This window comes from Laccaria bicolor, genomic scaffold (genome assembly GCF_000143565.1).
Source record: "Laccaria bicolor S238N-H82 LACBIscaffold_44 genomic scaffold, whole genome shotgun sequence".
Taxonomy (NCBI): Eukaryota; Fungi; Basidiomycota; class Agaricomycetes; order Agaricales; family Hydnangiaceae; genus Laccaria; species Laccaria bicolor.
The window spans coordinates 18,564-42,232 of NW_001889915.1; the positions used below are offsets into that span (position 1 = coordinate 18,564).

At 48.6% G+C, this 23,669-nt stretch overlaps 7 protein-coding genes across 7 annotated transcripts; 3 read left to right on the top strand and 4 right to left on the bottom strand.

Moving 5' to 3' along the window:
- Window positions 1-345: 345 nt before the first annotated feature.
- LACBIDRAFT_310130 (uncharacterized protein) lies at window positions 346-3,220 on the top strand (the record flags this gene model as incomplete). The annotated part of the gene is made up of 8 exons (XM_001887274.1): window positions 346-391; window positions 442-642; window positions 700-2,045; window positions 2,102-2,548; window positions 2,601-2,715; window positions 2,775-3,002; window positions 3,057-3,124; window positions 3,179-3,220. The coding sequence occupies 8 exons, from the start codon at window positions 346-348 to the stop codon at window positions 3,218-3,220; spliced, it is 2,493 nt and encodes an 830-aa protein (XP_001887309.1).
- A 1,013-nt stretch (window positions 3,221-4,233) lies between these two features.
- LACBIDRAFT_191816 (uncharacterized protein) lies at window positions 4,234-7,089 on the bottom strand (the record flags this gene model as incomplete). The annotated part of the gene is made up of 12 exons (XM_001887338.1): window positions 4,234-4,436; window positions 4,491-4,662; window positions 4,730-4,849; window positions 4,970-5,039; window positions 5,089-5,168; window positions 5,227-5,358; window positions 5,414-5,977; window positions 6,033-6,172; window positions 6,223-6,379; window positions 6,434-6,637; window positions 6,689-6,882; window positions 6,936-7,089. 12 exons carry the CDS (start codon window positions 7,087-7,089, stop codon window positions 4,234-4,236), a joined length of 2,190 nt encoding a protein of 729 aa, XP_001887373.1.
- Window positions 7,090-7,242: 153 nt separating this feature from the next.
- On the top strand, window positions 7,243-11,654 carry LACBIDRAFT_254367 (uncharacterized protein; the record flags this gene model as incomplete). Its single annotated transcript, XM_001887275.1, is given in 18 exon segments — window positions 7,243-7,869; window positions 7,928-8,366; window positions 8,418-8,566; window positions 8,616-8,680; window positions 8,728-8,814; window positions 8,866-9,070; window positions 9,160-9,271; window positions 9,322-9,455; window positions 9,513-9,646; window positions 9,665-9,862; window positions 9,918-10,038; window positions 10,091-10,262; window positions 10,332-10,524; window positions 10,576-10,696; window positions 10,749-10,883; window positions 10,983-11,308; window positions 11,347-11,506; window positions 11,559-11,654. The coding sequence occupies 18 exon segments, from the start codon at window positions 7,243-7,245 to the stop codon at window positions 11,652-11,654; spliced, it is 3,474 nt and encodes a 1,157-aa protein (XP_001887310.1).
- Window positions 11,655-12,487: 833 nt separating this feature from the next.
- Window positions 12,488-14,553, bottom strand: LACBIDRAFT_310133 (uncharacterized protein; the record flags this gene model as incomplete). The annotated part of the gene is made up of 5 exons (XM_001887339.1): window positions 12,488-13,779; window positions 13,831-13,919; window positions 13,970-14,071; window positions 14,124-14,306; window positions 14,366-14,553. 5 exons carry the CDS (start codon window positions 14,551-14,553, stop codon window positions 12,488-12,490), a joined length of 1,854 nt encoding a protein of 617 aa, XP_001887374.1.
- A 1,476-nt stretch (window positions 14,554-16,029) lies between these two features.
- On the bottom strand, window positions 16,030-17,090 carry LACBIDRAFT_310134 (uncharacterized protein; the record flags this gene model as incomplete). Its single annotated transcript, XM_001887340.1, has 3 exons — window positions 16,030-16,445; window positions 16,504-16,751; window positions 16,813-17,090. The coding sequence occupies 3 exons, from the start codon at window positions 17,088-17,090 to the stop codon at window positions 16,030-16,032; spliced, it is 942 nt and encodes a 313-aa protein (XP_001887375.1).
- An 803-nt stretch (window positions 17,091-17,893) lies between these two features.
- LACBIDRAFT_332730 (uncharacterized protein) lies at window positions 17,894-21,302 on the bottom strand (the record flags this gene model as incomplete). The annotated part of the gene is made up of 10 exons (XM_001887341.1): window positions 17,894-17,903; window positions 18,056-18,657; window positions 18,764-18,931; window positions 19,165-19,257; window positions 19,628-19,735; window positions 19,872-19,981; window positions 20,115-20,236; window positions 20,311-20,376; window positions 20,516-20,611; window positions 20,698-21,302. The coding sequence occupies 10 exons, from the start codon at window positions 21,300-21,302 to the stop codon at window positions 17,894-17,896; spliced, it is 1,980 nt and encodes a 659-aa protein (XP_001887376.1).
- A 1,118-nt stretch (window positions 21,303-22,420) lies between these two features.
- Window positions 22,421-23,087, top strand: LACBIDRAFT_310135 (uncharacterized protein; the record flags this gene model as incomplete). The annotated part of the gene is made up of 3 exons (XM_001887276.1): window positions 22,421-22,467; window positions 22,522-22,678; window positions 22,740-23,087. The coding sequence occupies 3 exons, from the start codon at window positions 22,421-22,423 to the stop codon at window positions 23,085-23,087; spliced, it is 552 nt and encodes a 183-aa protein (XP_001887311.1).
- Window positions 23,088-23,669: the final 582 nt, after the last annotated feature.

Genomic DNA, 23,669 nt, shown 5'->3' on the forward strand with positions numbered 1-23,669 from the left:
AGAGGCTAGAAACTCGGTGCCGGACTTTGCCAGACGGTTCCGATTGGGTTCCGTGCCGACGTCCTTCGAGTTATCACGACTCATAACTCGCCTCCTATGAACACGGATGGGTAGTCTCAGAGTCACATCTTTCCAACGTCGTTCTATAAAGACGGACATAATTGTAAATAGTTAAATCGTTCACTTTTTGACAGCATTCAAGATGGTGTAAGTCTCGCTGCGACTTGCTCAGGCTCACACCGATGTACTTACCCAGTCTGCAGGAAATTCACAGCAGGTTTGCGAGCTTTGAACCCCTGAGATGGAAATGTTCAATCATAGGCGATAGATCAGGTCCGAAACCTCATGGACAGGCCAACAAATATTCGAAATATGAGTGTTATAGCTCATGGTAAGCAATATTCTTTATTGTAAACGTAACTGTCCTGAGACGCTTCAAAGTCGACCACGGAAAATCGACCCTTACCGACTCATTGCTCGCGAAGGCCGGTATCATTGCGGCCGCAAAAGCTGGTACCGTTCTTGCGACCCACGCCAGAGAAGACGAAAAGGAACGTGGCATCACTATCAAGTCGACCGCAATCTCTATGTACTTTGAGGTCGACAAAGAAGATATTCCTTCAATCAAGCAGAAAACTATAGGTAAACTTGTGTTTGTCTCTAAACCCTACAAATTTTTGAGGCTATTTCGTTCTTCAGGAAACGAGTTTTTGATCAATTTAATTGACTCTCCTGGTCATGTTGACTTTTCGTCCGAGGTCACGGCTGCGCTGCGCGTTACTGATGGCGCTCTGGTCGTCGTCGACTGCGTTGAAGGGGTTTGCGTGCAAACGGAGACTGTCCTACGCCAGGCCTTGACTGAACGCATCAAGCCTGTTGTTGTAATCAACAAAGTCGACCGCGCATTACTAGAACTCCAAACGGATAAGGAGGCTCTGTACCAGTCCTTCCAACGTACCATAGAGAGCGTCAACGTCATTATCTCCACCTATCAGGACACGGCACTAGGGGATCTTCAGGTTTATCCGAACCACGGCACCGTAGCATTCGCATCCGGCCTGCACGGTTGGGGTTTCACCTTGAGGCAATTTGCCTCGAGGTACGCGCAGAAGTTTGGCGTAAACAAGGAGAAGATGATGGGTAAGTTGTGGGGTGACAACTACTATGATCCAACAACGGGGAAATGGACTACAGTCAGCACCGGCGCAAACGGGAAACAGCTTGAACGAGCTTTCAATCAATACGTCTTGGATCCCATCTACATCATTTTCGATGCTGTCATGAATTCGAAGAACGATGCAATCAACAAAATTCTTGCAAGTCTCGCAATCAAGCTTGCTCCAGGAGAGCGCGAGACGGAGGGGAAAGTTTTACTCAAAACGATCATGCGCAAATTCCTTCCCGCTGGCGATTCACTATTAGAAATGATCGTCATCAACCTTCCGTCCCCCACCACTGCTCAGCGTTACCGCGTCGAGACTCTTTACGAGGGACCGATGGACGACGAATCCGCTGTTGGCATTAGAGACTGCGACCCTAGTGGACCGCTTGTCCTGTACGTCTCAAAGATGGTGCCAACAACCGATAAAGGTCGTTTCTATGCATTCGGTCGCGTATTCTCTGGTACGGTTCGACCTGGCAAGGAGATTCGTATCCAAGGCCCCAATTATGTCCCTGGAAAGAAGGACGACTTATTCATCAAGTCCGTTCAGCGCACTGTCTTGATGATGGGTCGTTCAGTTGAGCCCATTGAAGACTGTCCTGCCGGCAATATCATCGGCCTCGTCGGCATCGATCAATTCCTCCTGAAGAGCGGCACGCTTACATCCTCCCCAACGGCGCATAACATGAAAATGATGCGCTTCTCCGTTTCTCCCGTCGTTCAGGTCGCAGTGGAAGTTAAGACCACTAGCGATTTACCTAAACTCGTTGAAGGCCTGAAGCGTCTGTCAAAATCAGATCCTTGCGTTCAAACATGGATATCACCAACAGGAGAGCACATCGTAGCTGGTGCAGGCGAACTTCATCTGGAGATTTGTTTGAAGGTAAGTATCTATTGTTTCCCTTGCCGTGTATGCTCAACTCACATCACTGACTCAAGGATCTCCAAGACGATCACGCTGGTGTTCCCCTCAAATTTTCCGACCCAATCGTGCCCTACCGCGAGACTGTCAAAGCAGAGTCAAGCATAGTCGCCTTATCCAAGTCACCAAACAAGCACAATCGTATTTACGTGAAGGCCATGCCCCTTGGGGAAGAGCTCACCAGCGCTATCGAGAAAGGTGTTGTTGATCCTCACGATGACGTCAAAGCTCGAGCCCGCATCCTTGCTGATGAGTTTGGCTGGGAGGTTTCTGACGCTAGGAGGATTTGGTGCTTCGCTCCTGACGCAACTGGTCCCAATTTATTGGTTGATGTCACGAAAGGTGTTCAATATTTGCACGAAATCAAGGACTCTTGCGTTAGCGCGTTCCAATGGGCGACTAAAGAAGGTGTTTTATGCGAGGAGAGTATGCGGGGTGTCAGGGTCAATATTCTTGATGTCACAGTAAGTTTTGTCTACATTCATTCGGGGATCTCTTACCCATCGCGAATCTCAGCTGATCTCCGACGCTATCCATCGCGGTGGAGGACAAATCATACCGACTATGCGTCGTGCCACATTCGCCGCCTGCCTCCTTGCTACCCCTGCATTACAAGAGCCTATCTTCCTCGGTTCGTATTTATGGTTTTTCTAGCACATTCGTGACCTCATCATCATTCATACGACACAGTTGACATTCAATGTTCACAAGAAGCGATTGGCGGCGTCTACAGCTGCTTAAACAAGCGTCGTGGCCAAGTTGTTAGCGAGGAACAGAGGGTCGGAACGCCCATGTTCACCATCAAGGCATACCTTCCCGTTTCCGAATCATTCGGTTTCAATGGAGATCTCCGCGCACACACGGCTGGTCATGCTTTCCCGCAATGTGTGTTTGATCATTGGGAGACCATGAGTGGATGTACGTCTCTGTCAAAATTTCGAGAGCGTCAGTCTAACCTTTTTTTGGCCTCAGTGCCGCTGGATAAGGGTAGCAAAATTGAGGATCTTGTGACGAAGATTCGGCTTCGCAAGGGCCTCAAGGTAAGTGCCAGGAACTTCTCGAAGGCGTCTGTTGACCACGACATCTGAATCTAGCCCGCCATTCCCGCGCTCGACACGTACTACGACAAGCTTTGAAGGACGTGTCTTGCGGTGTTACCGGCAACTTACTCTGACTCGTGGTGCTCATTGTTTCGGTCTTGACAATTTGGGGATCCAATCTAACACTGGTAAATGATACTTTGCAGTCATGATAAATTCGTTCTGATTGATATGATTCGAAAGACGCGGCCTGTGTTGCTACAAGTTCCTCTGGTTCATGTCGAAGTTCAATATTTCAATACTTATCATTTCGGTCTCAAACTCTTTTTCTAACACCGGTAAATGATACTTTGCATCTATGATGAATGTGTTGTAATTTATCTAACCACAGATTTTTCAAATTTTCCGAAGCTATCTCACCTTATGAACAAACTGTTATATATGTGGTCGTAGTTTCGTTCAATAGATTTTTTTTGGTGTACGTTCGGCGAAATGAGCTGATGAGTAAACCCTGTCAAGGAGCTTTCTTAAGGCGAACGCGTGCATCTTGACACAAAATATTAGTACACCACATTCGATGGTACATCCAATGGTCATCGAAATCTCCCAGATACAAGCGAGGACGTTCTAGTGAACAACTCTAAGCTTTACCAGGCTTTACTCTCCCCAGTCAAGGCACGGCCTCCTCTGGACTGCTACTAGCGTCCACGCTCCCCTTCATGACCAGTTGTCGTAGAGCTTTTTGTTCTTCTGCGGTCTTGAAAATGGTGGATGAAACGAACTTGGCATCGCATGCTTCTCGGAACTCCTCTGTTCTCGGTGATTTGAGGGATTTGAGGAAGTGCAAGGTGGTTAGGGCGCTCTGTAACGGCAAAGTGAGCTACTCAAATTTGAGTGTAGTGAAGAAAGGACATACTGGAATGTCAAGTGTAACCTCGTCTCTTAGGCTTGTGAAGATAGTTTCCTCGACTTCCTCGCGAGGAGCGCCGAGGTTTAGTAACACCTTGGCAGCAGCAAGGATGGCACGTGGACATGTTGAGTGACGTTGGAGGTATTGGGAGTTAAATGTTTCTAGTGAGATGTCGTCTGGTATGATTTTTGGAATCGTCTCAAGGAATATGGGTCCAATAGGAGCTGGTGGGGGTTGAGGGAGTGAGGAGGCTAGACGATTGACTGAGTGAGTAGGTCAGCAATTTCGAGTACAAAGACGTACCGGTTTTCTTGAGATGAACAGCACGGATATGTAATTCGGGATGTTCGGGATCAAGACTTCGTGCATGGTTCAGCGCAGTCAAGGCCTGGAGAAGCTTTTCTAAAAAGAAAAGTAAACAATACCAACGACCGGTTGATTAATGGAGAAACGCACTTCGTCGCACAGCAACATCGTAAATGGCTATCCACACGTCAATATTGTTGGCGCAGAATGTCGACAAGGGGTGAAGCAATTTGGCGGCTTGTTCCAGCCCGTCAGGTGAAGCCAGGAGTTTCAAGCCATCGCGGTCGTCGTCCTTTTGTGGGGTGGCTTCGAGGCCTTTGTCCTCGTTAGCAGCAGGTGGGGCTGCCACAAAACCTCAGAATGCAGCGAAAGTACAACGTGAAAGAGACTGTACCCTTCTTGTCATCCTGAACCTTTTGGGCAGCCTTCTTGGCTTTCTTTTTTGCTTTTTTCTCGGCGTCTGTCAAGTTCGCTGACAGGAACAGGTGAGATAAAGGACTTGATTGAGGCTAAGAAAACTCACTTGGTGCTAGTGAGGTAACTAACGATGGATCATCATGAACGACAACGAATATCTAGGGAGAAGCTGTGAGTTGAATGATCCACAAAGGACAATGTTGCGCCACAACTTTTGACGCCTCAACTGCGGCAGTAACGTAGGCAGGGTGAGATCGGAGAGTATTTTCCCATTTGAGAAGGCTGTCATAGAAATGAGGAATGTCGAAGAATATGTGATGGAGGTACACACCGCATGTAAATATTAATGGTAAACTTGCGCAAGTTGTATCCATGGAAATCGTATTGATCATCGTCGATCTCGTCAAAGACCTATGGCGCCAATAGAAGAATCATTTACACTGACGCAGGGCAGCGAGAAAATGCCAACCTTCTTGATAGCCATGTACTTCTTGAGTGCAAGATTGGGTTTACCATATTGACGATGAGAATTGGCTTCCTCCAGAAGATAAAGAAGGGATTGCATGTCCTCGAGATCCGCACCTGGACTGGGGGCATCTTTCTGTCACTTAATGTGAGCATATATCCCCAGAAAAGTTTATAAATCCAAAATATACCTTGGTAAACAACCCGAGGACAGTACTGGCTTCTTCCGGCATACCAGCTCTAAGAAGATATTTACCGCACTTGGTATTCAGGAACCGGTCTTGGCCATCAAGCAACCGTGCATCATTCACACAACGGGCTGCACCGTAGTAATCTCCCGCGCGTTTGAGAACGCGGGCTTTACACAGGTGGAGCTCTGGGAGTGTGGGAGTGTGGGACAATGCTGTTTCAAGGATGGAAAGGGCTTTTTCTGCGCGAGATAAGTATGCATGGTGTTGAGCAAGGAAATACAAGGTCCAAAGGTATGTTGTTGGCTCCACGTCGGTAGAAGATGATGGGTCTGTTGGCGTGAGGGAGGCCTCAACGATGTCCTCTATGACCTGCTGCTTTTCTTTGTCTTTGTACAGGGACTTGATGTCAGCGAATAGGGATGGTATGCCTTTGGCCAACCCTGTGAGGAGGTAGGGTTTTGCGAGCTCCTTGAATGCATCGCCTACCGAAATTGTCAAAGCCAATCGTCGGGGAGCGGTGGCTTTAGGTATTGATGCGGAAAACTCTTTCAACACTCTCAGCGCCTCCGGGTTTGATTGATCTTGACGCATATTAGTTTCACCAGGCGATTGAAAAGACACAGCAGTTGCGCTCACCGAGTTCGACGCCCATATTTGAGAGGTACCCACGGTAGTAATCGTAACAATCTGGATTGTGCTCTAGCAGAGATCTCCAGGCATGTTCAGCCTCTTCAGACTGCTTTCTGGTAAGCACGCGGGCTTTAAGCAATGAGGAAACGCCAACAAAAGGGATCTAAGATGGTGAATACCTCGAATCTCCATAATGGCTGTGCGGTCCACAATTGCTCTTGTCTTCGCATTTGAGTCAAGTACGGACAGGGCTTCATCAAGGTCGCCGATCTCTTCTAACAGGTGGACATAGTATAGCAGTGTTTCGGAGTGTTCAATGTCATAATCAGGAACGTTCTGCAGAATGAGTTTAATAATGTCCTTTCTTGGCTCGGTTAGAAGGGTCATTACCTTTAGAGTCCGTTGATAATTTTCTAAGATTTTGCGTGCTTCAGTCAAATTGCCATTTAGATGGTGGGCGACTGCTAATCCAACCCAATGTTGACGAACGTTCGGTCGCAGTCTCAAGAGTGTACTTCGGGTCTCCACCAAGCCGTCGAATATTCGTAACTGCGTTTGAAGTTGGGCAGCATCGCGGAGAATGTTCAAGTTTTCCTGTGGGCGTTATGAAAACATTTTCGCATAGATAGCGTCTAATGCACGGACCCGATCGAAACGAAGAGCTTGTGTATATGATTTCAGAGCCTCCTCGTAGTTCTTCTCCCCTTTCTGGATGAGCCCGAAGACGTGCCAGCAAATGTGTGACGTTAGATCAAATCGAACACCCTTTTTGACGAGGTCGATGCCTTCCTCCCGCCGGCCCATGTGAGCCAGGACAAGCCCTTTCATGCATAATGTTTCTGATAAGAGATGAGCAATCCAAAGTTGAGATAATGGAATCGGTCGAACGGACCGCCATGCTCTGGGTATTTTTTGAGAATTTGATCAGCAGTCTTGAGACCTTTTTTGAGCTGCTTCGTCTCATAGTGGTTAAGGAGATCTTTGAAGAGGGTGGCTTCCTTTGAGGCAAGAGCACGCTTGGGAGGAATGGCAAGCGGCTTGGACATGGCCGGATAATCGGAGAAAATCCCGTGGTGGTGTTGTGGATTCAACAGAACAAAGGCAAACAACGCGTGCTCGCACAATCCAAATCCGCGCCAAAGACTTGACTCAACTAAGTCGCGTTGCCCCGTTCGCCGACCTCCACGACGTCGACGCAAATGGTCGCCCAGACTCGCCATAGCGGCCAGCCATCTCCAAAGAAGAAGCTCGCCTTCCACGAGAAGCTTGGTGGCAAGGGCCTCTCTACTGACGCTCTCCTGAAGAAACTCAAGACCCTCCATACACAACTCGCGGCACTCGACCAAGACACGGTCGATGTCGCCTCGCTCAGCACGGCCCGTAAAGAGCTCATCAATACCTCCATCCTTCTTCACAAAGATAGAGGGGTCAAGGCCTTCGCTGCATGCTGCCTTGCTGACATCTTGCGACTCTATGCCCCCGATGCCCCGTATACTCAAGCTGAACTACGCGACATCTTTCAATTCTTCTTCCGCCAACTTTCAAATGGGCTCAAGGGTCCAGAATCATCCTACTATACCGAATACTTTCATCTCCTCGAATCTCTATCGACGGTCAAGAGTGTGGTGCTTGTTTGTGATCTTCCTTCGGCGGACGAGCTTATGGCCGAAATCTTTCGTGATTTCTTCGCTCTTGTTAGACGAGACCTGGCCAAGAAGGTCGAACTTTTTTTGGCCGACATTTTGGTCGCCTTAATCGACGAATCCCAGTCCCTTCCATCCGAAGCGCTAGATACTCTCATGTCGCAATTCATCGACAAGAACGCGGTCGGAATACTACATCTCCTTTTCTCCATTATCCAACTCACGCTTTCTCTTCCTGCAGCGCATCGAACATCCGGCCTATCGCTTGGCAGTCCAAGTCTGCAACTCCACTGCTGATAAACTCCAGCGTCACGTCTCTCAATACTTCACTGATATCATCGTCTCTCACGCACCTGAGGACGACTTTGACGACATCCGCAATGCACACGACCTTATCAAACGCCTGCACCATTCATGCCCCGGCGTTTTGCCCAGTGTTATACCTCAGCTGGAAGAAGAACTCCGCGCAGAGGATCTAACATTGCGGCTCATAGCAACCCAGGTCCTAGGAGACATGTTTGCGGACAAAGGTGGTCCTGACCTAGTCAAGAAGTATCCCGCGACTTGGAACGCGTGGATCGGGCGGAAGAACGACAAAAATGTCCAGATTCGCCTCAAAGTTGTAGAAGCCTCAAAAGCTCTTTTAACAAATTTACCAGACCTCCGAGAAGTATTAGAAGGTGAGTGATGAAGTATCCACGTTGGGTATTCTTTTACGAACAGCCTCCTAGACATGCTGAGCGCCAAGGTTATGGATCCGGACGACAAAGTCCGAGCAGCTGCGTGTAAGCTGTATTCGCAACTCGATTATGAAGCGGCCTTGCATCACGTATCGGAAGCTCAACTGCGGGCAGTTGCTGATCGAGGCAAGGATAAGAAGGTCAGTAGCCTCAATCATTGCTGCTTCCCGAGCCCATTTCCTTCTACAGCAAGTTGTGCGCAATGAAGCGCTCAATAGTTTGGGAAGACTATACAGTCTCGCTTACCCAGAAATGTGAGTTTTTAATTACGTGTTTTGATTCATACTTACAAGGGTACCAGTGAGAATAATGAGGCGTCAGCAATCAAACAATTCGCATGGATCCCTGAGGAACTTCTTCAAATAACATTCAGTACTCCTGAAGCTAGGTAAAATGATTGTCCATCTACCTCTTATGAGGCAATTGACAAGCGATCTAGGTCTGCGGTTGAAAGGGTAATGGCTGAATACGTTCTGCCACTCCCTACACCAGCGAACGTCTCTGGATCAAAAGGAAGTGAAATCGACGAGGTCGCTTGGACGGATAGATTGCTAAGCACACTGAGATATCTCAGCGACCAGTCAATATCTACCCTGCTTTCTTTGTCTGGACTGAAACAGATGTTTGTTGCCTTACCCTTGTCAGTTCACTTCTTACTAAAGCATCATCATAGACGGCCAAATATCTTCGATGTTTATCTAGAGACCTGCATCAAACATAACGTATGTATCAGCCCCGTGATTTTTGTTCGCTTGTCTCATCTCCCTCCTTGCAGGGTGGGATCATCGACGAGGACGAGGATGCAGTCAAACGGAAACTTGACGCTACAATCGCGCATCTTTCAGGTTTTTTTTGACGTTCCGTATTCCCAATCCGATTCTCACTCAAATCTCAGTTCTGTACCCGGATCGGCAGAAAGCATGCGAAGACTTGCGAGCTTTTGCAAAGTTGAACGAGAACCGACTTTACAAGCTCACGAAGACATGTATGGATCCGCAAACAGACGTCAAAGCTCTAGTCAAAGCTACGGTCAGTGTTCATCTCCGCATAATTGATGCTCTGAGCTCAATGAACCTGTTCTCTCAGAGTGAGTTTACTCGACGGCTAGACCAATTATCCACCACCATCCTCCCTACGATGACCGTTCTCCTGTACCGCGCCAGTTACCGCGTCTTGAACCAATCTTCAATACCCACACTGCTCAAGCGCGTGCAGAAGGGGTTGGACAGCACGACTAGTCACATCCGCCAGGCAGCTCTGCATGCAAAGACACTGCTGACATTTGTGTCGAAGCACTCACCATCGTTGTATAGATCTCATATCAGCGAACTGACCAAAGCTATTGCGGATGAGAAACATGAGACGTTGGTTGGGGTTGCTTTACAAGCTCTGGCTGGGGTGGTAAAGTGGGATCAAACGCTGGCGCCTACAGACAAGTAAGCTTACTTGTGGTTGTTTTTTGAGAGCTGATTGACCGATGTAACACCCTAGACGCACTAACGACCGCATAACTCGCATCGTGCTTCAAGATAACTGGAGACAATCAAAGTTTGCTGCCCGTTATCTAGCCTTTTCAAGCAATAAGGACGAGGCATGTCTTAAGGCAATCGAGGTAAGCCGCACAATATCTCGGGCGATTGAGATCTTATATATATATATGACAGTCCATCGCGAGCGGCATTAGTGACGGATCAGACGTCCCTGTAGCAAGGATAGCCGCTTTAGCTCAATTCGCGAGATATGCCCCAGATGCATTCGAATCGAAGAGCGAAGTTATCATGACGTTCCTGTTGAAACGGATTTTTATGATACCTACCCCTCCTGATCCGGTGTGTAGTGTCATCTCATCGATCGGTAGACAAATGAGCCCTGACTGATAGACCTTTCAGGGTGAGATGGATGAAGGCGAAGAGTGGGTAGAAGATGAGGATGTGTCTGACAATCTCAGGGCGAAGCTTCTTTCGTTGAAGGTGTGCAGAAATCGCGGATTGGCACACTCTGCGTCCGAAAAAGCTTTAGAAATTGCAACACCAGTGCTCAAAATGTTAGCCACATTGCTTGAACATAATGGGTCTCTGGTACCCAATGTCCAAGAAGAGTAAGTTCTTTTTTAGGTTCTGAGTAACTCCACTGATAAAACACAATGCAGTCCCAAAGTCATGTCTCGTATGCGCCTTCAGGCCGCGATATCTCTTCTTCATCTTTCGACCGTAGAAAGCTACTCGACGGCCATTTTGCCCAAGTTTTTAAGATTGGCTGTTGTCATCCAGGTTTGACATTGTGTTACCACATTAGTCCAAGCATTAATTTTTTCCACTTCAGGATTCTTGTTACAATGTTCGCATCAACTTCCTCACCAAGCTGCTCACGCTGCTACAACCTCGCAAAATCTCTCCTCGTCATAATGTGATACCCTTTTTAACTGTCCACGACCCAGAAAACGAGGTCAAGAATATGGTGCGATTTCTCTGAATCTGCTACTTTTGAGATCGTTCTGAAATTCTTTTAGGCTGCCGCTTATATCCGTTCTGCTATACAAAAAATGCCCCAAGGTAGGCTTTAATGGTCTCTGTGCTCCTCTGCGGTTTGTTCATTAATGCCCAAGCCGTGCGTGTCGAGCATCTCGAAATGACTTTTATTCGCTTGCTCCATGCCTTGGCCCACCATCCGGATTTCAACACAACACATGACGATTTGCTAGATATCGCAAAGTCAGTTCGCCTCGAATCCAATACCGCATACGAACTAATGGCATCCAGATATGTACAATTTTACCTTGAACTTATGGCTACCCAAGACAATATCTCGCTTCTTTATCACTTGGCTATGAAGGGTAAGACAGTACGCGACCCTGAGGGGCATACCTTTAGCGAGGCAAGTCGGTGCAATTCAATCTGTGTTACTTGTCGCAAATAACCAGCCTTTCCCGACAGAACCTCTACATCATTTGTGAGCTGGCTCAGGATCTAATCAAAACCCGGGCGCATGCGCACTCTTGGACTATACAAAGCTATCCAGGCAAAGTCAAACTTCCTGGTGACATTCTCCGTCCGCAACCAAACGCGGAAACAAGCAGCAAGGTAAGCCTTTTTCGTGAATTTCTTTAAACGAAGCTATTACTACCCTTTGTAGGTCTTGAAAACTGTGTATCTCCCTGAAGAAACGATAGCATGGCTTGCCGAATTATCAAGAACTACAAAGGTTAGGGAGTCGATGACTCGTGTGTGAATACTCATTCAATAATATGCCCATTTTCAGGAGAAAAAGGAGCGAAGACCCCCAGCAAAACGGAAAGCCCCTGTAAAAACCAACGGCCACGCCAAGTGAGTTGCCTCTCTTGGGGGTGCCGTGTGTGCTGAAACCTGAATACCTTTCCAAGACGCCCTCGCAAGAAAGCTCAATCTGACGATTCGGCCGGCGAAGACTTTTCCGAAATCGAGGCAAGCGATGTAGAGATGGCTGACGGAAACAGCACTTCGAGTCCCGGACGCGATACAAAAAGGAACCAATCGGAAGGCGAAACGCCGACTCGGGGCACACGGAGTAGTGCAAGAACCAGAGCAGCAAAGGCAAGGGCTCCACATTTTTGGTTAATGATATCACTGACATCGCTTCTAGGCAAAATCAAGCAGAACTGACACTAAAAAAGCTGCGACACCTTCCTCCGATGACGAAGACTGATAGGTTGCCTCGGATCTTGATTCATGCTGTCTTTTTCCTTCCTTCCTTTGTCTTTCGACGCTATCTTAACTGCTCTGACACCCACTGTATCAATTCCACTGCCCGTCTATTTATGATGCATGTTTATGACCTTACGTCTACTTTTCTCTTGTACTGGTTGATAGTCGAATCCACTCATTCTCAGGCTTGTAAAAAATATTAAAAAGAGCCATCGTTTGTGATGCCATGAATGTGTATGGTACAGTATGCTTTGCTATGATGCTAATGATGGAACGAAGAAATGCCTGGCGCGATGAGGAAAGAGAAACCTTGATAATACCTGGGTCACGCAACTCGTGAATGACCCTCCAACCCAAATAGATAATACAATCCGAACAAGCCTAAGCTCTATCCGCACCAAGCGATGGACCCCTGCTGAGCTCCACGCCCACTTTTTGGACGAGTTGTGGCCCAAGAGGGTCGAAAGCCTCCTTCCACATTTGTTTTCGTCGACGGCCCTCAAAAATCCCTGACGATCGCTCCCCAGCCTCACCCTCCGGGCCAAAGACGAAGACTTTGTCTTCTCTCCATGGTGCTTCGCCGTAAGCGAAAGCCACCCAGCGCTCATTAATCGCGTCCCGGACGCGAGCGTATGAATATTCATCGACTACGGCTGTTTCCCATTGAGATTCTTCAATGTAGCGTGCACCATTATCGCATTTAACAATCTCCGCATCTTCGTCGTCCGAGCAGTCGAACGGACCGTCGTAGAACACCTCTGGTTCAGTGGAGGACGGGCGTGCAGAGGCCGGCAGAGGGACGGTGTCGAACAGGTATATGAGATCCGCAGCGTGGTGTGGAAGCCCACGCGATGGACCTTCCTGGTCAAAGACGTATCGCCAGACGCCGTGCCCGCCTCGCTCACGCTTGGCGTTTTCATTGAAGCATTCCGTGGGCCACGCAACGCGTGCGTCGTTGACCAGATCCAAAACGCGGTCTACGATCTCGTCGTCAGGGGTGTACGACGAGATGTCATAGGCGCGAAGGAGGTTGCTCGCTTTGCTGAGAGATTGGCAGATTGCTTTTACGCGCCTTACGACGGCGTTGGGCGTCCACATGGATATGGGACGCGACCACAAGAGGGAGTCGGAAACGCTGTCCCCGATGATTAGGGGCTGTAGGGTGCTGGGGAGTTGAAGCCGCGGGCTTCGGGTTCGAGAGGGCGATCGAAGGCTTTGGATGATAGAGCGACTTCTGCTTCGAGTGCTTGGAGGCAAAAGGGTACTGGCCTTGTGCGCGTGATGATGGTGATGGTGAATTTCGAAATGATTTTTCCAGTCATCTCGGAAGAAGAAGCCATCATCGATGGCTCGCAAAGTGTGCCCAAGACCAACAAGCTTGTCAGCCTCGATGGCTCGCAAGCTGTCTATTTGGGAAACGTGGAGGGTCGACATGACTCTGGAGAGATGCCATCCCGCGCTTGGAATATCTGGTAAGATTGGTTCAAAGACAGCGCTTTGTATGATGGCCCGTTGGAATAGCGGTTGCGTCTTGTTTGCTTTAGAAAGCAGATGGCATATGATGTCGGCGGCACCGGTGGATGTCCCAAACAGGGTGATGTTATTGGGGTCTCCACCGAAGTCGCCGATGTAGCGGTGCAGCCAGTTCATGGCTTGCCTCTGATCACGTAGGCCTACGTCATCGATGATGAGCATAAGAAACATGGTGTGCAGCTACGACATACCATAGTTACCGGTGCCTTCGTCACCAGCGCGTTTGTTATCATCCCGGATGGTAGGGCTGGCGGCGAAGCCAAAGAGGCCTAAGCGAAAGCTGGGAACGATATTTTTAGCACAAAACGACGGGATAAGCTGTGTTCTTACTTGAAGGTCACGAGCATGATTGGTTTCCCGTTTTCAACGCTTTTTCGAACCATGGGTGCGCCATCGTACACCCAATGAGAGCCAGACCCTCTATGGCCTCCACTGAAATATAGATGAATGAATTGGAGCGTAAAAAGCAAAAAATTAAGCTTACCCATGCACCCAAAGCATGACTGGTATACGAGAGTGTGGGGTCAAACCTGCTGGGCAGGTTATGTTGAGGTTGAGACACTCAAACTCGTCGTGTTTTAGATTTTGTTGTGGGATCTCATCAGCAGAGATGCCGAACAAGAGCTCTTCAGCTGTTCTGCCGCCTCTTACTTGAGGACATATTGGCCTAGTGTCGACGTCATGTGAGCGGGTGAACGATAAAGAGGTCGTGGATGATAAACAGACCCATGAGCTGTGGCGTCAGTAATAGGCGGATACGATGTACGTAGTTTCGACTGGCGAAAGCGCGCAGGGACAGTGGCGTATTGAATTCCGAAATATTGGTGTATTTGAGCATCTGGTGTTGATAATGCTGGTTCAATGCCGCAGAACGTTGACTTTAGCGCGGTGTGATAAAGCTTAGGGCTCGACATGTTCGTGTTGACGAGAGGGGGATGGGGGAATGAAAGGAAAAATACGGGATAAGGAGGAGATGTTGTTTGTAAACGCTGTGCTTCCAAGCATGTCCATGATCGATCGACTCAGTTGCATTAGGAGGAGGGGTTCAAAAACTCTTCTGGTTGTCCCAAATAGGAAGGTGTACAGAGTGATCTCACGTGCCCTGACGCGACCTCTTCTTGATGAACTAGATGAATCCACAGCTGGCTCCCAGAAGCCCAGATAAGGTAGTTCGTGGTGCGTCCGCTGGTACACCCCTCGATGCCCCTGATCATGTTCTGACATGGAACATTAATGCAAAAGGCAAAGACGCTGAGAGAGGCTGAGAGACGGCTATCTAACACTTACCATTGCATCATGTGGTTTCCTTCCTCCACCCGACGTAGCCCGACGTACGTAGTTTCCAATAAAACCAGCGGCCCGTGCGGAGCTAGAGTGGAGTTTTTGCGTTTTCTCTCTGCGTTCGGTCTCTTTGTGATATTCGGTCTTTTCCGTTTTGTCGGTAGCTGACTCCAAGTCAATTCCGTCCAATCTCACCTACGCCGATGACAGGAATGTTGGTCAACTCATCGGCTAAACGTGGGTCGGAGAAAAGCCGTCGCATAGCCCAGAGGGCACCAGGCGAGCTCAGTCAAAACCTGGCCTGAAAATTTAATTAAAAGACAACTTGATGCGAGGATACAATTGAATTGATCAGTAAACTTCGGAACGATGAGAGCAAGTCAACACACCTTCTGCGCGCAGCATGCAAGACGCCGCCTTATGAAAGTGTACCTGGATAGATGACAGTAACAAAAAAAAAAAAAAAAGTCAACGGCTCATCGGGAAGGGGACCTCTGCGTTCAACGTTCAAGGGTTCCGGCTATCAAATTGTTCAGGGAACAAAAGAAAAGACGAGGAGAACGGAACGGAGGAGAAGAGCAGTGGATCTAGCAAAGAAACATAGCTGCATTCTTCCCTACCCGCCTTGAAGAAAGGGGGCTCGCTGTACTCGAGTACACGCAGTCGAAGCGCAAAACTTTCTAGCCGTACAGTTGCCATTTATGACGTACAACAGTTAATCGTTACAACAAGAACGGCGAGAACTCGGGAGTTACGGGTGACCATGTGAGGAAGCTGAATTACCAGCGATACTTCTGAATCGGAGCGATTACTTGGAGGGGACGAGTATGTAAACGATGCGACCATGATGAGAACATGAGGGAAAGCCGAAAGACCTCTTTCTGAAATTTGGTCTCCGTCAAACTATTCATGCTCATGTTCATCGATGATCGATAAGTCGCGGTGATAGCGGATAAGATCTTGTATTGCGTAACAAATGATAACTCTGAAAATAACCCCGAGTTATAACCTCCGAAGCTGACCTGCCATTCAACGTTTCAAGTCGCAAAAACAAGTATCATCGAGAAGTAGCGTACAACACACACTTCATAAAATACAATATCTTCCCTTCATCCTCGTACCCTGACCACCTTCCGCTTCCCTTTCGCCATACCACCACCAGGTGCACCAGGCCCGGGTGCGCCGCCAGCAGCAGCAGAGTTCTCCGTGGCGTTCATGCCGGCCTTGACAGTTTCGATCAACACGCCGCTGGAAAGTGCAGGCGAATAAGCCGACACTCTATTCGCCAGAGGTGGGTGTGGTTCAGGGGGCACGGGCAATCTACGCCTGCCAGATTGTTTCGAAGGAGTATTTATTGCGGGCGACTTTGATTTTGTAGCAGCGGGTTGTTTTCCCTTTGTCGAAGTCGGGGGTGTGGGTTTGCTCTGCGTAACGTCCGCAGGTGCCGTGTTGAAGGGAGGCTTTGGGATGTTTTCAGGCTTGAGGAGTTGTATCTGGAAACATATCATCTCTAGCAACTGTTTCTCTGAACAAGACGGGGTTACAATAGTCGTAAAGAAACAGAGCGGCTAAAAAGCACTCACTGGTTTTCACGGCCGGATTGACAAGTTTCCCATCCTTCTTCCACTGTACCCTCACCCGACCTGGGTTCTCCCAATCTCGAGGGTGAGTCTTTGTGATTTCATGCAGCGCCCTAAGGCCTAGACGCATAGCCGCATCCGCGATGTCCTTGCTGAGGGGCCACCACAAACTCTTAGCCCTTTCCACCCTGCGTTGCCCAGTTCCATAGGGGCGCTTCGCATCAAGGTAAATGGGATAAATACATGTCCACCTGGAGGGAGAGATGAGCACAATTTCAGATCGCGTGCTGCGTTTGTGAAGACGACACAGACGTCTTATATGGGGTGATATCCGTCACACGGTTGCTGCCATCTGCTGCTGTTGCGGCCGCCGTCGCAGCTGGCGGAGGTGGGGCGTACGAAGGCCGTGGTTGGCGAGGAGGCGAAGCAGGCCCCGCGCGTTGGGACGCAGATGGCACAAATTCGTCATCGGATATATGCAGTTCTTCGATTAGGGGACCGCGAGAGCCGGTGTTCGGGAGTGGGTGTGATGGAAGGGGAATGTCGGTGTCATCGTCGAATTCTTCAACTATTGCTGCTCTTCGCGACATTTTATGCTACGTTGTACGGTGACGACAAGAGCGACGACAAGGAGGTATTTGAGTGGGCGATTGCAGTTATCGCAGCACGTGACAAGAATAGCTTTCGCAGCACAACATCAACTTGCTTCGTATTCGGGCTCAGACCTACAAATCTACTATGGAGGCTCCTAATAATTATCTGCTATTTCAAGCGAACGTTTGCCTCTCGTATTTTGGTCTAAAAGTGTTACAGGCGAGAGTGCAAGATGGAATTCGATTGGGGTAACTTGTGGGGGTGGATGTGCGAATGCCAAAGAACCACGCATTTCAATCGGTTTCAAGATTTACGTCTAGGACGACCAGGTCGGTGAGCAGCAACATGGAGGCCAAAATATCTGGTGAGTTGCACGCTCGACGAGTGATGGCATCGCCACGCAAGCACCCCGTCTGAGCGCTCGGTGTTGAATCTTGATCAAACCCTATCCCTTTGGGCCATGGCCACCAGCACCCTGGCTTCCCCCAGACTTGCCATTTCATTTTGAACCCGACTAACATCAGATAGATCTGCAAAGTAAACTTCCTTCATGGGGGCTGCGATGCTGATTCTGTACCGAGTGAAGTCTACGAGGGATTGAAGGGGAAGGTCGGCGCCCGTATACGATGGCCTCCTAAGTTCGGTGAAATAAATTGTGTGTAGAAAGGGAAATATAAGGTCCCTCTTAGTTTGAGTGCTGACTCTTGGGCGCTTGACTCCTTCAAGCCGTAAAAATAGATGTGCTATAGGTTTATTCAAACGGACAAGCGAGGTCACATTCTTTGCTTGTTGTAGAACATTAGAAATGGCTAGATGTGTTATGAATGAGAGTTCGGGACTGAGGGATAACTCGAGAGAGGTAACTTGTGAAAAGAGGTCAGCAAAACCTGAAGACACGTGCGGCAGGATGGACAGCAGGCCGCTCTCGAGAGAGGGCCAAAATGCACTGCAGGAGACATACGGAGGGGCCTCTGGTTTCGATTCGTCCCCAGTAGGGGAAATAACACGGTTGCTGACAAAAAAGTCGCCGCTGCTGACATGGAGGTAGAGAGGGAAGTCGGATTCAGTGGCCTTGGACAAGTAAAACTGTAACTTTTGTGCAATAATTCCTGTGGTGACGTCAAAGTCTGTTCCTGGGCGAACATTCCGGGCAATCACCCTCATACTACACGTCGGTTTGAGGATCAGTGATGAGAGGAACGCGCTGGATTCGCTCAGAGATGCCATCAGTGTGATATTTTCGAGGTTTGGTAGATGAATAGCTGCATGAGATTCGGCTCCTATGTTTGAGTCTATGAGCCGCAGATTGGTGAGAAATTTCATGCGTGATAAAATGTCAAGCCACTTTTTGGGCGGAGGGTTTCGCAATGAAACTTGCGATACGGCGAGGTGGGTAAGCTGTGCAAGATACGGCAGGTCGTCATCAAAGCTGCAGCGTTGAAGCCAGAGCTGACGCAAACGGGGTGCATTCCCACTGAAAATCGTGGCAGGAAGTTTGAATTGAGCAATGTCACTCGGAATGCTACTCCCCCAAAGGTTAAGTTCTTCGAGGTAGGGAGCGGGCTGCCGAAATTTATCAACAATCAGTGGCCAGGTTTTCTCCGTGAATTCGCCATGGTATCGACCAAACCGCGAAACATGCTCCAGCTCTCTCGCCAAAATATCTGACGATAGCGGGCGGTGGCGAGAAACCAAAGTGAGGGGGCAATCCGAAGCCCTTCTTAAAAGCTCCTCTGTCCACAGGCGGGATCCGTGAGTGAAATCGATAACCCGGCTCCAGATGACTGGATTCCCCAGCACCAAAAAGCGCCATTGGCGGCAGACCTGGGAGGTGTATCTGGTTGTAGGTTGTAGAATTTTAACATGATTGACTCCATAAAATGACTCCACGGTTGTGTTGAGAATGAAGATTGAGGATAAGATTTCAGGAGGGAGATCTGATAAGTATAGTGAGTATGGCGAGCTGGCTCATGCTACTACTTTTGGGCACCGTCGACGCAGGACGTAGCTAGATCGTTCTGTGTGAATTCGAGGTGAGTAGCGGGAGCGTGTGCTGAATTCGTGACGAACCTTTGCGAACACACGACGTTCGCATTTTGAACGTTGTTCAAGAACTGTGTTACTCAATCCAGTACTAGCGGCGCAAGCGCCAGTCCCCCGACTCTGTTTGAAAAAAACCAAAGTGGAAGAATTGATCATAGATAATGTAATATTATACAGCCCACCTAAATACTCTTCTGCCAGTGCATTAGTTGCCTACTCGTCGCCGAACCGCTTCCGCGGTTCGCTCCTCGCAGGCTGATGCAAAGTTTTAGGTAAGTAGGAACAAAGCACGGAAGAGGCCGAATTTCGTGGGAAAAGAGCTGTCATACGGTTAGCGAGGTGAGTCAGGATTTATCGTTCCAACAAAACCCTCCTCTGTTCCAGAGTCGGGGATCACTGTGATTTGAATGCACTTCCAAATTACCAACACGTGACAAGATGCCTGCTTTAAATTTGACATGATGATCTTACCACTAAACGAGTCTCTTACTGCCCAAATGTACGTTTGCGCTGGGACGATTTGGAGACAAAGAAAGGCTGAGGTGAGTTGTACACTCGATGGGTTCAACATTGCATCGCAGCACAAGATTTTGAAGTTCTGAAACGTCAAGTGGCACCCTCAGCTCTGAGCTCTCGGTGATGAGTACATAAAATATAAGGTATCAAACATCCCTTTGCGCCACCAGCACCCCGGTTTCCCTGAGACATTACATGCCATGTTGAACCCAGCTGACATCAGATAGCTTTGTATAGTAGACTTCCCCAATGGGGGCGGCGATGCTGATTCTGTACTGAATAAAGTCCACGAGGAATTGAAGGACACGGTCGGTGCCCGCATATAGCCCTAGTTCGGTGAAACAGATTGTGCGTAAAGAGGGAAATATAACATCCTCTTGAGATCGAGTACTCAGGCTGATTGGACGCCTGACTCCCTCGAGCTGCAAAAATACATTTGCTGCCCGTTCATCCAAACGAACAAGCGAGGTCACATTGTGTGCTTGTCGTAGAACATTGGCAATGGTTGAATGTGTTTTGGATGCGAGTGCGGAATTGAGGAATAATTCGAGAGAAGTAACTTGTGAAAGTAGGCCAGCGAAAGCTGAAGACACGTGCGGCAAGATGGTCAACAGGCCGCTCGCGAGAGAGGATCAAGATACACGGAAGAAGACATACGGAGATGTGTCTGGTTCCGATGCAGCCATAGTGGGGGCACGGTTGCTGACAAAGAAGAAATCGTTGCTGCATTGGAGTCTGAGGTAGAGAGGGAAGTCAGATTCAGTGGCCTTGGTCAAGTCAAGCTGTAACTTTTGTACAATAATCCCTGCGGCGACGTCAAAGTCTGTTCCTGGATGAGAGTTCTCGGCGGTCACACACATACTACACGTCGGTTTGAGGATGAGGGACGAGAGGGACGCGCTGCATTCCCTCAACGATGCCGTCAGTGTGATTTTTTCGAGGTTTGGTAGATGAACGACTTCATGAGACTCGGTTCCTATGTTTACGCCTTAAAGCTCAGTCAGATCGGTGAGACATTTCATGCGTGGTAAAATGTCAAGCCACTTTTTGGGTGAAGCGTTTTGCACTGGAAAATCCCATATGGATAGGCGAGTAAGCTGTGCAAGATAGGGCAGGTCGTCATCAAAGCCACAGCATTGAAGCCAGAGCTGACGCAAACGGGGTGCATTCCCACTGAAAATCGTGGCAGGAAGTTTGCATTGAGCGCCGCTGCCACTCCCCTCAAGCAAAAGTTCTTCGAGGTAGGGAGCGGGCTGCTGAAGTTTATCGAGAACCATTGGCCAGGTTTCCACCGCGAATTCGCCATAGTATCGACCAAACCGCGAAACATGTTCCAACTCTCTCGCCAAAATATCTGACGATAGCGAGTGATAGCGAGAAACTAAAGTGAGAGGACAATCTGAAGCCCTTCTTAAAAGTTCCTCTGTCCATTGGTGAGATCCACGAGTGAAATCGATAACCCTGCTCCAGATGACTGGATTCTCCAGCACCAAAAAGCGCCATTGGCAGCAGACCTGAGAGGTGTATCTGGCTGTGTCTTGTTGAATTCTAAGGTCATAAAATGACTCCACGGTTGTGTTGAGAAGAAAGATCGAGGATAAGATTTCAGGAGGGACATCCAATATAGTGGGTATGGTGAGTTGGCTCATGGTACGACTTGTGGGCACCGTCGGCGCAGAACGTAGCTAGACCGTTTTGTGTGAATTGAAGGTGAGGCGATGGGAGGATCCGCTTCGTGACGCACACGCGACGTTAACGCGTTCACTTTGGTCAGGAACAGTGAATCGTAAAGGCAAGATCATGGAATTTATCCGAATTTATCCCACCACGTGTCTTTCACTTTGACGTTGCAAGCAGCAAGAAAGATGCACCTCCTGTAATCAGGCAAAGGGCATAGATCACGGGGCTAACTAGAACACACAATAGCTTTACTTTGTTCCGCCCGATTCCGCATCCCAAATCCCACAAGATGAAAGCCGGACTCGCCATAGAAAACAGCACGTCTTCTGAAATGCAATAGTGACATTCCAAGATAACCTGAACCGAGGTGGTTTCTTGCGAGAAAAAATGAGAGAGGCTGGACTTCAAGGGCATTCTAAATCGTCCAAAGAAGAGCGCAACAAAAAAAATTGGCAACTCCAGAATTATTTCTGACATGCACACCTTCTCATTTAGTAATGGGAAATAAGCATACAAGCTGAGAAATGACACGAACAAACGAGTGATGGTTTTGGTGGTCACTAAGGCTGGTGGATATGCACACGACACATATCTCGATCCATTTGATGCGTGAGTATCGATGGAGAGGCGCGCCTTCCACTTTACAAAATAATTCGGTTCCAGTATAGACGAACGGTTTTTGTAAGCAATGGGTGGGATCACTCTTGTCTTGCAAGGTTCTTCAATTTTGCGATAACCTAAGTGATGGCGTTAACTCACGGCGACACGCGCTCCATGTTATGAGTGAGGTATCGATTGCATCTCAATCGCCATGACGATAAAATTGTTGGAGTTTCACTAGGAGAGGTTGAAACTGGTTAGAAAGCTACAAATGCCACTAGGTAGGCGAAGAACGCACTCACAGAATGCAAAAGGTGTACGAGCCCGCTTGCTCTAGCTTGACTCTATGGCCCTCTCGCTGGGGCATCTAAGGCCTGGAACCGTCAAATGATTGTGTTGGAGGTTGGCCGGAGGTTCCGAGAGGCGTCAATATTTGTTCCCACGCATCTGACTTTCTGATTCCAGCCACGACGTTGATGTTGCCTAAATGCTACTGCGTTTCCCAACGCCGGCGTGCATTACGACGATATGCTTGTACGTTCCACGGTGATTACATTGGTGCAGGTCAACTGATCATCCTGTGAACAGCATGATTCTAACCTGGTCGTGTTGGTCTGTCGTGGCCTTACAGTCAGACGGCGACCTATCGCATGCGCCAATACTACCAACTTCAAAAGACAATGATACCCAACAGCAACTCCTGTGTTTGCCTTTCGGGGCATGTGAGCCTTGTCCGGAGGAATCAGTGCGTTTTTTTCCCCTTTCTATGGGGATAAGGGGAGCTTGACGATATCTTAACAACCTAGCTGCAACAACCTTTCTGCCAACCTTTTGGTAACCGCCGACTCATGCACTGCGTGAACATCACCTCACCAAGCAACCCAACCACTCTACTCCAACGCCCTCCTTCGCCTCCAAGTGAACACTCACCTTCGCAACCACATCCTGAAGGCGAAACCCTCGCTTGGGAATCCTGTGGGCGCATAATCTCCCAAGAACGTGCAGATTTCTTTGAGTTCATTGCTTGTAACGTTTTCTTCGCTATCGTTGCTTTGTTCATATTATTCGTGCGGTCAAGGCGGTTACAAGCGATACAGGCCCGCCAGCTTGCTGCGAGGATTGGTCTGATTAGAGGCAATAACGGGAGACGGTGACGATGTTGGTTGGCATCTATATTTAATTGTAAGCTCCCGCAGCCTGAAATTAGGTCAGTAGACTGACTGCCCCTTGCGTCTTGCAGCATACACCACTGTTTTGGATACTTTTGCAGTAATACATGTAGTCAACGCGCAACTAATGATCGGCTTGCAATTTTTCACCTTGCCTTTTTTGTCCAAACACGCGCAGAGTTCATCTCTTGTGCGTGTCAGAGCCACCTCTATTATATCCCACCGAACGCCTAGTGGGAAATGGTTTTGTAAACCTGACCTTGTGACATCTTTTCTGCCCGCCATTTCCTCTCTTTCACACTCATCATCAATGCCTTACTGACCAGGCGAGTTGAGACAAACTTAACGGTAAGCTTTACTGGGTTAGCTCGTTCATATCGACTGATGGAATTTGCCTGCCCACAGATCGAAGTGTTTTCTTGGGTACCATGCACTCAATGCACATCTCATAGGCTTAGACGTCTAACGTCCATCTTGCTTAAGGAGGACTCCTTAAGCACGACCTATCTGATGCCCATCCAGCCAAGTCTATGATTGGTTGGAATTCCATCAACGCGCTCGCAAAGT